The 12,692-nt window shown below is 40.3% G+C and overlaps 1 protein-coding gene across 4 annotated transcripts in view; it reads right to left on the reverse strand.

Moving 5' to 3' along the window:
• CADPS (calcium dependent secretion activator) overlaps positions 1–12,692 on the reverse strand; it is a 436,212-nt gene that overhangs the window by 74,417 nt on the left and 349,103 nt on the right. For 3 of the 4 annotated variants that reach the window (XM_058562336.1, XM_058562329.1, XM_058562319.1), the window contains 2 exons: positions 5,837–5,992; positions 1,833–1,980 (listed from right to left, as the gene is read on the reverse strand). In XM_058562336.1, coding sequence (XP_058418319.1) covers positions 1,833–1,980; positions 5,837–5,992 — 304 coding nt within the window. Of the gene's footprint in view, positions 1–1,832; positions 1,981–5,836; positions 5,993–9,365; positions 9,513–12,692 lie in introns of all 4 variants that reach the window. The other variant, XM_058562346.1, reaches the window with a different exon arrangement.

Genomic DNA, 12,692 nt, shown 5'->3' on the forward strand with positions numbered 1-12,692 from the left:
TTTAAAAGGGTGAAACTTGTGATATATGAATTATATCTCAATTAAAAAAGAAAGGAAGCTCCAAGGGGAGAAAAATTCAGGAGAGATAGGACTCTGGAAAGTTTGAACTCATAGGGATCTTAATGAACTTTAGAGATCACCAAAAACAGGGTTTCGAAAGTGGGCTCTGTGAAGCCTAAGAGATTGTTCAGAGTCCCCCAGAGAAGGGGGGAGGGGTGGGTAGCGGGCAGTGTAGAAATGCAGAGTTGAAGAGGAACGTGGTAGCTTGGGTTTTGGGCTCCCTCTTCCTTGACCCCCTGCCCCCCACTTCATCCAAAGCAGTTCTAATTTTATTTGTTTCACATGGTGGCCTTCTTGGTAAGGAATGAAGAACTGATTCTGGAGTTAAAAACAGCTTGAATAAAACTAGAAAGTGCTAGCGTTTTACAGATGAGGAAACTGAGGTCCAAAGAGGCTGAGCGACTTGACCAGCTCCAGTTTGCAGCATAGCCAGGGCAAGAATCCTGGTATCTTCCTCAAGAGGCTGTCTTTTGTGCCTGAGCCCTTCTCCTTAACTCATTTTTGGACACAGCCTCCAGACCAGTGGTTCTCAAAGTGTGGTCTCCAGACCAGCCAGCAGCATTAGTATCACCAGGGAATTTGTCAGAAATGCAAATTCTTGGACCACACCCAAGACCTATCAGAAACTCTTGGAGTGAGACCCAACAATCTGGGTTTTAAGAAGCTCTCTAGATGAGTCTGATGCACACTGAAATTTGAGAACCACTGCTCCAGATCATTCACATGCAGCAAATGGAGCCAGGAAAGAGAACTGAGGGCCCCTTGCTTTGACCCTTGTGCCTAGACCATAAGCCCTGGGGACAGGTCCCCAACGAGAAAATCAGCCAGGAGCAGAAGCTAACAGGGGTGGCTGAAGAAGCTGATTTGCGGGGGAAAGAAGGTCAGAGATGATCTTGCCAGAAAGAGAATACCACCAACCCACATTTAAAAATGGAAGGTGCTGAAAGAGAAAATAAATAACGAATAAGGAGCAAATATAATTTAGTGAAAATTCTGAGCATGTAAGGCTGGTATCGAAAGATCTGATTTAGGAGCAATTTATGCCAATTGGCAACAACATGAGAGTTGCCAGAAATGCTTCTGAATTAATTCTAAATTGGTATATGAATATCTAGCTGGCTTAAGGCCATCGGAGAAAAATGATCATGATAGTCTTTAATCAAGCCCAAGTTGCTGTTTCTTTCTCCTTTACATTTTAAATACCACTTTGGAATTGGAAACTTAGCAAAGGACTAAACTTTTGGTCAGAGAAGATTCACAATCAACTCAATCTAAGGAAATTGAAAGTCTGCAATTTCTTGGAAATTCAGAACCTGCTGGCTGGGGACTGGGTAGCAGGGTGATCTAACATTATATATCCTGGAAGATATTTGCTGCAAGAAAGAGAGCTCTCCTGCTGTCCAGATGTTCAAAGTGATAAAATGCGCTTCAAACATGAAAATGACTTGCATTCTGGCAAACAGATCTGTTGGAGATACCAGCCTAATAAATAAGGTCACCAAACGTCATTTGACTTAAAGGAACTTTGTGGCCACCCCAACTCCAGCCAAGAATCATTTCCAAGTGATTGGCATTCTCAACAGCACATGCCTTAGAAATTTACTTAACAAACAGATACCAAACATTCATCTGTGGCTGAATCTACAAATGTTAGAGTCTATTTCTGAAACTAGCAGACTAGTTAGTGTAGATGGAAGAAATTTGTGAAGTTTTCTTCTACATGATCAATGGAGGGGCGAAAAAAATCTGTATTTTTTTTTTTTTTTTTTTACCTCTTGGCCCATTTCCATGCTGCAAAGTTTTGTTGATTGAGCTTTGGCATCAACCATAACATTAAACATGGTGCATATTGACTGTGGGACTCGAAAATCTGTTGATCGACTGGTTTTTTGCAGCTTAACTTCAAATGCAATCCTGGTTCTATTAAAACAAAGTAGGAAAAGACCAATTCAGCATTCAGATGGCAGCAGGTGGAGGAGACATTTTCTGAGAGGTCAGTGAAAAAGAAAATTGAAGGCTGTAATCAGTTTCAATCGACAATGACTTCACATGTGTTCTTTTTAAAATGACTTTCCCAACTAAGGAAGGCCTATTCACGGAGACAGCCACGTAAAACTTCCTTTCTCGGCAGTACACGGAACACCTGTAGCTCGGCGTATTTCTGTCTGTAGTTTACATGCTATGGAGGACCCTAATTGCAGGAGAATGAATGAATTAACAAAAACCCAATTATAGCATTATAGCATATGTAAGTTCTCTCACATTGGCAACTGCCTACCTTGAATCGCTTCATTTAAAAACCAAAAAACAAAAAAGCAGTTTCTAATCTTCAAAATCTCATGGTGGGGAAAAATCTTAAAGGACATTTATTGTTTTTTTTTTCTTTCTGGTTTTGAGAGACTGAAGTGAAAAAAAAAATCCAACAAGCTTATTATATTGCTTTAAAGACTGAAAAAATAAGATGGCTACCTTTGGGGAGGAGAGTGAATTTGGGAGAGGAACTTCCAGTGTGTTTGTTTGGCTTTTTTTTTTTGCAATGTCAGTATATTATTTTGCAATAAGACTATATTTTTTTCATAATTCAAAATGTCATAATATACTTACCAATTCAAGAATTGTGTAATGGTGGAAGCTTAACGTAATATAATTCTGACATTGGTCAAATTATGATCCCAGCAATGTGCTAACCGCTCACAGGAAAACCCTAGCCCAACATGGCCAGCTGGTAATCCAGGTGTGAGATCTAATCCTTGATATCAGCATTGTATAGGGGCCCAGTTATATTTTAAAAGGTTTCAGAGAAGTGGGTCACATCATCGCATGTCTTTAAAGAAAAGCACCTAGTTAGTAAGTGGTTTTATTAAAGCTCCTTTCATCCAATGCATCTTTTCAGCATTGTTCACTGTCAGGTTCTGGAGATCATGCAGCCACCAGGAAAGCATTGCTTTAAAAGGTATTTGTAGCAGTTTTCTAACAGCGCATAGGAGGACCACACAGCTAGTTATCTCAGGAGAGGATGCCAGCTTGCTAACACACCCCGGGTGCATTCAGGGAAGCCAAGTATAATTTCTAAGGTTGGAAGCCCAGTTCTTAAGAAAAAAACTTAAAAAAAAAAAAACCTTAAAACACTCCTATATATTATGTGATCATGTTAAAGATAAATGTATCTTGGCTTCTAAAGTCTCGGTGCACTAAAGTAGCTTTCTAATCATGATGATCATTTTAAGCTACGCTGAAAATACATCATTTTTTGGTTTTGTGAAAAGCAAGCCTGATGGGGACTGAGTTGGACAGGGCCCTGTGCTGATCTTCCGAGGCTTGTGTGCCAGTTCCGGTCCAATTTGAGAAATGGAAATGCTAAATCACTCCCTTACAATGAAGTAATCGTCTTCTGTTTTCACAGGAGAACTGTTCATAGCCCTTGGAGTGTGGGGCTGTGAAAAGAGGAAGCTGAATGCAAAATTAATGTGACTGAGAGGGCTCTGCAGGACCAAAAAGCCGGGAATGGAGAGGTCACTCAATCCAACGGACTCTCCTTGAGGGTAGAGTTAGGGTGTCTTATATCGTGTGGAGCACACTACCTCATGTAGACTAGACTAGAGGCTCTGTAACGTCTGTCAAATGAATGATTTAAATTTCTTCCAAGTGTGGAAATGAGGAGTGCCTGATTGACCTTCTGGCATCGCATATTTACATCTATGAAATAATGTCCTTACTACGTTGTTCTTCAGAACAAGGGCTACTTATTCTGTCCCCAAAAGGAAAGCAATGGTTCTAGGCTCTACTAATGTAGACTCTATGTCTTAAAACATCCAAGGATTTCTTCATGTTTTACCCTCCGAATCTGGAGGTCTGGGAATGATATTTGCACATACGTTTGCTCCTGTCTAGGGCCTTAATTGAAAGGGTATCAGGACATTTAAGCATCCAGTGCCAGGTGTACATGTGCAGTTGACCCACTTCTGTTAATAAAAGGTTACTTAACAGCTATCATGTGCCAAGCATGATGCCGGGACCTGGGGCAGGCGAGGAGCTCAAAATGAACAAGGTACACTCCCTGCCTCTGAATAGCTCACATCTTTGAAGTGGTTGACCCATAAAGATACATGGCAAGGGGTAAAACAGAGTCACTAACTACCTTTCACATCCGTATGTCTTCCCTTTTTCTCCCAGCTTCTCCCTATCTCTTACTCCCTACTCAAAAGACTGGCTTCTCAGAGAAGGGCATACATGTCTTTCTGTACAATTGTGTGCACAGATCAGAACCTCGTAAGTGTTAATTCTAATGCATCATAGCTCCTAGTACAGATCAGGGGAGAACTTTTCACCACAGGGGAACTGCTCTGCAAGAAGTTTTTGCTGGAATGGTTTAGCCATAGGAAAAGTGTTGCTTTTCCTAAAACTGATGTGAACTATGTAGGAAATGGTGGAATTCAAAACTCTAAGGGAACATTTTGACCTTAGGTTTGAGAAACAGGCCTGTCTTTGGTTCTGAGTGGGAAGAAAAGAGTGAAACACAAAATCTGGATCACCAGGACTTGAAGCTTCCAGAAGTGCTGTTGAACACCCACACAGACTCTCCGTAGCACCCAGCTCCCTTCCCAATTCCTGCTGAGACGCTCACCTCCCTGGGGTTATGTGGTTCTTTTGCCCTTTTGGTTTCCAGTTTTGATGCTATTACTTCTCTTTTCTTCTTCCAAGATACATAATAATGAGTTCAGATCACTCCCCGCCAAACCCAGCCCCCGTCACCCTCAACTGATCCATCAGCTAAACTACACAACATTTACAGATCTGGAGTGGCCTGAACTGCTTGTGGTCTTTTTTTTTGAATGAGGAAAAATAATGGAACAGTTACGAACTGGAAAAGGATGTGTGTCTGGGGACACATAGGGTGATGACAATGATGTCAAATCAGAGGAATTTCATTTGTGTATCTGATATTCAGATATAGATACTCCATGAGGGAAGGGATGCGGTCTCACATTCTTTGTGGTATGCCAAGAACTTAGCACTGTGCCTGCCATATAGGAGGAGCTCAAACAATTTTTGTTGAAAGGATGCATATTGTCCTCATTTTCTTCTCCTCATCTGCTCAGAGCAGTCTACCTGGGAATTTCAAGGGCAGCATTCACACCTCAATCCTACATGCCACAGTGACAAAACAGGCGATTTGTAGGAAATCAAAATGTATCTTTAATGTCTAATTCCCCCTTGTTGATATCTAGTTACATTTTGGGCAAGACAACTAATAGTTGACATACGGTATGTGCTCAGTTCACATACACAGAATGAATGATGCTGCTGAGGTTCTGCCCACATTGCTGGAAATTCATTAGATTCTTGCTACCTGCACTGGATACGCTAGCTCCAGAATTATATGTGCTTTTCTTTTTTCCAGCCAGCTATCCACCCATGCATTCACTCATACATTTAACATTTATTAAGTAAATGTTAAGTATTTGTTAAGTAAATATTTGTGCCAGATACTGCTAGATATCAAAGATACAGAGACAAGAAAGGACATGGACCCTTTCCTCATGAGCTACATGAAAAAAAATTGGCAGCCATATTGTGGTGGGTTTGGGACAGATGTGCGGCAGGTGAACAGAAGCTAGACTTGGGAAGCCACCACTCCAGCTGACTTTGACAAGCAATCACCTTCTCCAAAAAACTCCAAATTATGGCCAATTGAAAGAGAGTGGCCATCTACACTTCCCTGAGTCAGTGTACAGTGGGGAAGGCAGGCAGAAATTGTCCAGCCACCTATACTTACCTTTTGACACAAGATTCAATCATGTCACTTGCCATCAGCTTCAGCCGTTGTTCCAGGTGCTTTCCAAACTCTTCTTCAGGCCAGTGCAAGTCTCGAATGAAAGTCTGAAGGGCATCGAGTTTCCAGAACAGATCTTCTGAAGTGCCTGATCCATTACTGGCAGGATAAAAATTAGAAAACAAGGGTCACTCACTGGCCTTGGGTTCTGAAAAAGCTGACACAAAGACAACTGAGGGCTGGAAGGCTTAAGGCAAACAGTGGCTCCAACATACAAAACGACGCGTGTTGGCAGTGGAGGTGGGGGCAGTCTCCACCGGCAGATTTTGAGTTTTACCATACATGAGTTAGTCAGCTTTGTTTGGCCAATTATTCCAGATCGGTGAGAAGTCTGAGGTAGGTCTTGCCCCATAACGACTAGGAGAATGGTGTATGGTAAAAATCAGCCTTCTTTTAATAACCACATTAACACATGTGATGATTCAGATGAAGGCCACGAACCAGAGGGCGAAGTAAGTCTCAACGGATAATAACTACATGGCAACATGCAGTTATTAAATTTCAGGGTTTCATGCATTTCCCCAGCTCCCCTCCAGAGTGGAGGCCTCTTGGAGATTGCACAAGACTTTCAGTTTTAAAAGGACAGTGCTAACAAAGTGGTGAGCGAGGACCTGCTTTCTCTCTTGAAGAGCTGGGAAGAGACTGGGGTGACTCAAATCGAGACGAGTACACCTGGATATCTTGAATCCAAGATTCTTGTTCAGTTTGGTTATTATTCCAATTTTCATAGACCAGCCCGTTGCATAGGCAGCCCCAGGACAAGGTGGTGGTGGGGGGGAGGCGAGTGGACAAGGGATATTTGCAAAGCTTTAGGGCTCAAAACCTGAGCTTTTTTACCATTGCACCATCTTACCCAGTCCTCTGTATAGAGGGAGAAATTGATCTTGATTCCTTTCTGTACAATGACATCTAAGCAGCTTTTACCTGGGGCATCCACGAAAGCCTGTGTATGGGAAATGCTCCATCTCTCACCGTCTTGCCCTTCTCTGGCTGGCTTGCTCTTTTGTAACAATCCCATTTGGAGCTCTGAGGAGTGGCCACCCTCCACCCCCTTCCTCGCATACCACTAATGCTAACACGGTAATTTATAAAATGTCCAACACACCATGCATTACCACTTGTTCTGACATCGTCTATAGAAACAGATGAGAGTGGGTGTTTCTATTGTGACAGATGCCAGCTGCATTGAATTAATGCTTCAGAGGGAAATATAGCTAGTGCATAAATGCATACACAGCTACTGCAGGGTGGGGAGGGGGCAAACTCCCAACATGCCGAGAGGGAGCCTACGGCCTGGACCAACAGGGTAATGTTCTCAAGGACAGACCAGTCTGAGGTCAGTACGTAGGTGTATCTGACACGAAGGAGCAGGTAACGTGGAAACACATCCTTAAAATGAAAGGTGGCAAAGGAGGAAACTGGAATTATGAAAAGATATAGAATCAGGCATTTCCTGGTGGGTGACTGAAAATCTACGCCTTCTTTTCAGATACTGTCATAAGCATTGCTCAAAAGTGGGAGAATGCATTGTTTCTCCATGAAAGTTCAGCCTTCCCCCTACCTCATCCTATGCCTGGGAAAAAGAAACCCCAACTTTGTCTAGTCTAAACCCCGTTTTGGAACTGCATGGTTGTATGTTTTAAATCATTAAGTACATATGAATGCAATAATTGGTATTTATTACAACAACATTTTGACACCCATCTGGTTTCAGAGTTTCAAAAAATTCTTCTAGGGTTTTTTTTTTTTCTTTGAAGAGCTTATTATTAAGTTTTGACATGAGGAAAAGAATATTTTCTTTTTATTTTTAAGATAAACTGTTAATGTTAAGGCAATAGCACCAAGATTATTTTGATTGCTGAGCAGTTACCAAAATGTGTTCCCACTCCTGCCTTAATTAATTGAACGGAGACCATTATCTGCTTCATTGCAATGTCTTGATTCATATCTTTTCAAAAACAATGTCACAGAGCATGCACAGAAGAAGGTAAGAGAAGCTTTCAGATATTTATTTTTAAATTTTTAACAGATACTACCTAATCTAACTTTTAATATAGTCATCTTAGCATGAATATGATTTATGTTTTTTTAGAAGAATTTTTTTCCAGATACAAATTTTTGGAGGTTTTCATTTATCTTTAAAAGAAAATCAGACACTTTGACCATATGATTTCATTGTGAACTTGTGAATGAATATAGGCTTTTAAAAATATTAAGCAGCTTCGGAGGAGCCAAGTAGAGCAGTCATTTTAATGTCCTGTTCTCTACCTGGATTACTGCAAAAATAAAAATGTTGAGGGCCATACTGATGAATGTGATTTCAAGATTTCAAAACATCACTGCCAGTTTCAGATCATTTTTTATTCCTTTGATAATAACACTTCCCTTTGAAAATGTGCCAATTTATTCTTTCAAGAAAAAGCTTATCTGGCCTATAATTAGCTGTGGTCTAAGAAAAGGATCAAAGGAGGGTATAGAATCGCTAAACCTTATTTCACTTATTAAATCATGCATATGGTTCTAATTTAATTTCCCTGAGGTAGAATTTCGGGGTGCTGGATCTTCTTGCTAAGGAAAAAAGGAGAGAGGATTCTTTTCTAAGATCGAAGAAATGGCTACTTAACCTCCACTCCCCCAAACTGCTGGCTTTAAAGGGGTGGCCCGGCATCCAGGAAAAATCAAAACCATGCATTCCTGGCATTTGTGTGGATGAACGTAAAGAATGACCTTACGCTCAGACCACAGATGATGCAGCTACCAAATAAGTTTAATTACTTGTTATTTGAATCTTGCATTCTCAAATGTAGAGATCTTCCTGCTACCTAGATGCCCATGCTCCATATTGCATTCTAACCTTGGGAAGTATCTTTACATAACATTTACATTGCTAAGGCTTGATCCAGTCAGAAATTTTCATTTAGCCCTGAACATACTGCTACTATATTCTGCCATTTGCTGACACCAGAAATATGCTTTATGGTTTAAACAGTCTCTTGGCGTTTTTTTATTTAAAAACAAAACAAAACAAAAACCAGCTTCTAGGTAGGTGTGCTTCCCTCTTAGATTTGGATCAGGCCGGAGGTGACTGGCCAGCCCATCAAAGAGGTTTCCTGGACTATTTTTGGATGAATAACACCTCAAGTCATATCACCTGCATTGAAAAAAAAGAAACCAAAAAAAAAACTCCAAAACAAAACATGGGCAGAATTCTCTTGCAAAAGAATCCAGGAAGTGAAACATAGTCCTCAAGCGTTCAGTGGGCGTAAGACAAATTGTTAGTGCCGTATATATAGCTAACATCTTACAAACGCTGCGTGCCAGAAATAAACAATATTGTCTCTGTATGATCAGCAAAATATGTCTAATTATCCATCTCCATCTCTGTTATATAGGATGTATAGAAATAAACAATACATATCCATGCCAAGATCACTTAAATTTAAATTAGATCTAATGTGAACTGAATACACACTCAGCATCATATATAGCAGCCATCCATGACGGTGCCGAAAAAGTAGGCATTTGTGGGATGCCTAGAGGGATGTTAACTGGTAGATTTGGTACTTTGGGAAGGTTCACATTGGGTAGGTTCACATTGGGTAGGTTACTGGTTAAACTCCTGTGGAAGAAACAGACAGAAAGAAAAAATACCATCACAGTGACAATGCAGATGTGGCAGAAGCACACGACAGTTGTAAATAAATAGGCTAAGTTCACAGCAAGACAAGAGCAAAAACTCAAGCAACACACTTCAGAAAGCAGCTTACGGATGAGGAGCTGTGGTGTGGCTCAGTATTCAGAGAGAAATGACAAAAGTTGATGGAAAAAAATTAACCACAGACTGACTTAAAAGTGTGGACACTATCTGGACAACTACATATAATGATCACATTATTTAAATGCCTTTGGGAGGGGCCTTCAGTTTCCAGATCTATTGCCATGAGAGTCTAGAACTTGTCTCATACTAAGAACTTGAAGTTCATGCAATTCTTGGTGGTGCTGTGGCTAGAGCTGCTGTGAAGTAGCTGGGATTGATAGAAATGGTGGAGCAGTTTAATTTTCTTTTATTTATAAATTATTTCTGACAGAGGCACATTTTCTTAAGGCAGATAATAGATACAAGATGTAACACGAAATTCACCCACTTGAACACACACATAATAGTGATGTATAGAAACAGAATTCTTTCCAACTGCTACTTCTGAAGACAGGTGTATGTGCAATGTGGTGTCAGAGTTGATGGTGAAGATGAAGGAATTGTATCAAGAAGAATGGTCATAGCTTTGAATAATTTACAGAACACTGAAAGAAAATGGAAACTTCCCCTCCCAAACTAAGTCCAATTAAAATGGAGAGACGTTTACACACACAAAAAGGAAAACAAAAGGATCCCAAATTCAGCTCTTACAGTAAATTCTTCGACCACAAGTGGATTTAAAATGTGGCCTCATGTTATAGTCATTACCCTTGAGAGTGAGATAGAGACTGGGAGAAAGGATGACAGGGGCTTCTGGGGTATTGTAGAAGTTCTGTTTCTTGATCTGTGTGATTGTTACAGGGATGTTCAGTTTGTGAAAATTAATCAAGCTGTGTGCTTTTCTATAAAAAGTTAAAATTTAAGTTAAAAATTAATAAGTAGTTAAAAAATTTGACCCTGTATCTGCTTTTTGTTTTTGAACGAAGATTGATCAACTGATGAGATGAAAGAGAGGTGGATGGCTTTACGAGTAAAAAGAGAAAATAAAACAAAAACTCCACCTTGAATCAACCATCTCTTTGGAGGGACTGTGTCATATACTGCGCCACAAGCTGGCACCGTTTGTCTCTGTAGTGGCATTTTAAGGGTGTTCCATCCAGCCAAAGTCACTGGCACGTAGAGCCCAGCCTAACTCTGCATCTGAGAGGAGCCTTCCTGTGTAAGTGGAGTTGACAGCACTTTGGCAAAGGAGTTGAGGTTTTCTTTTTGGATCTTGCGGGAGAGGAGCAAATTTTGCCAAAGCAGTTCTGCCCCGGGCAAGCTGTGTTTGACTAACAGAAGTCTTGCAAGGGCTGGAGCTGCCTCTGGGCTTGCTTAGGGGGGCAAGGCCCCTGAGAAGTCAGAAATTCTGGACCCTGTAGATAGTCTGGACACCTGTCTCCCTCTAGAAACAAGTTACTCTTTCACGTATAGTGAATAGTATAGCCCCAGCTAGTAGATGGAAAAACCTAGAATGCAAAATCGCCAACCTGGCATTCTCTTCCTTAAGGGAAACAGGTGTCTCACAGGTTTACCCTTTACACTTCACATTTTGGGAAAGCCAATTATACTTCTGAACTTGGGAATAAAGGGTGCCCTTGTGGGAACGGTCAAGGGAAGATTAGCTAAATATGACTATTAAGTAGAAGGGAAAATGGAACTTTTCCTTCCATGTTTCTCTGTTTAGCTGGGGAATTTGCCTTTGAATTTAGTCCCTGGTGGTTCTCAGTCTTAAACACTGCCATGTAACAAAACCGTTGGCGATTTCCACTGAGACATGTGTAAGCCTATATAAGCAAATGTGATCATTAAATGATACACACACTGAATAATGATCAAGGAATTAGGAGCTCTTTAGAGATGGCAGCCTGGAAAGTTAAAATGTCAATTCTGAGCAAATTAAAAGTAGCTAGGAATGAATATCATACAAATGTATGCAAAAGAAACTTAATTTAAACATATTAGTGGATGATGGGTACACAAATTAGAAATGAGCTTCGTTTTGCACATGAAAATTAACAAAATACTTATATTAATCAAAACATATTGTACTTGTAAAATATGACATTTTGGCTGGACCACTGCACTGGACTCATATAGAAACATATCCTTCATGTGACATGTTATAATGTTCTATTTTTAAAAGGCTGAAGCATGCTTGATATTTCTGCTTTTAGCAAAATAATATAATGTATTACTAATGTTACTAATATTTCATTTTGATATTAATAACTTATATTAATAATCAAAGAGGCAATTCCAGGCATTATATTTCACTAATATACATGTGAAAAGGGGGAATTTTCTAGTAGCACTCGGGTCAGATCAGGCTCTTGGAGCTGCTCATGGATATAACAAATTGTTATTTTACAGGGCCCTTTAGCAACTACATAAAAACAAGTCCATCATGCTTCTCTGTGACAATCATAACTGGATATCTCTGGATAGTATAAGCTGTGTCAACTGCAATCTTAACAACTGATATATGTTAAAAATTAGACTCTTTCATTTTGGGGACTCTGCTGAAAAAGGATAGCTCCTATTCAAGTCAAAGGGCCCATCCCTGGAGCATTGGATTAAAAAATTCTCATCTGCTCTCCCTCACAGGGATGAATATTACAAATGTGTGTGTGCCTCATCTAGAAATTTCTACTGATGGAAATGACTAGAGATAGAGTCATTCCTTACTTCTAGAATTAATTTTAATCAAGATTGTGTCTCCACGCAGAAAGAGGATACGGTTGGGTCTTCTCTCAAAGACCTCTGCCTTAGGTTTATGGATGGGGTTAGATTTAAGATACAGAAAGCCTTCTACTATATGAGCCATTTGTTGCATGAATATATGTAGTACAGCTTGTCTTCTCTTGGTGCTCTGGGCACTAAAGCCTCTCTCAGTGCTTATTCTTAGGTCCAATTGCTACTGTGGGGCATGGGTACTCTTTGCTACGTTCCAAGAGTTTGGAGCAGTGGTATTTCTCAACATTTTATTCATTATTACAACCAGACTCCCCCCAGCTGCCCTCTCCATGAAAACTTAATACCACCAAGATACTATATCTTGGT

Source organism: Diceros bicornis, chromosome 2 (assembly GCF_020826845.1).
Source record: "Diceros bicornis minor isolate mBicDic1 chromosome 2, mDicBic1.mat.cur, whole genome shotgun sequence".
NCBI classification, from domain to species: Eukaryota; Metazoa; Chordata; class Mammalia; order Perissodactyla; family Rhinocerotidae; genus Diceros; species Diceros bicornis.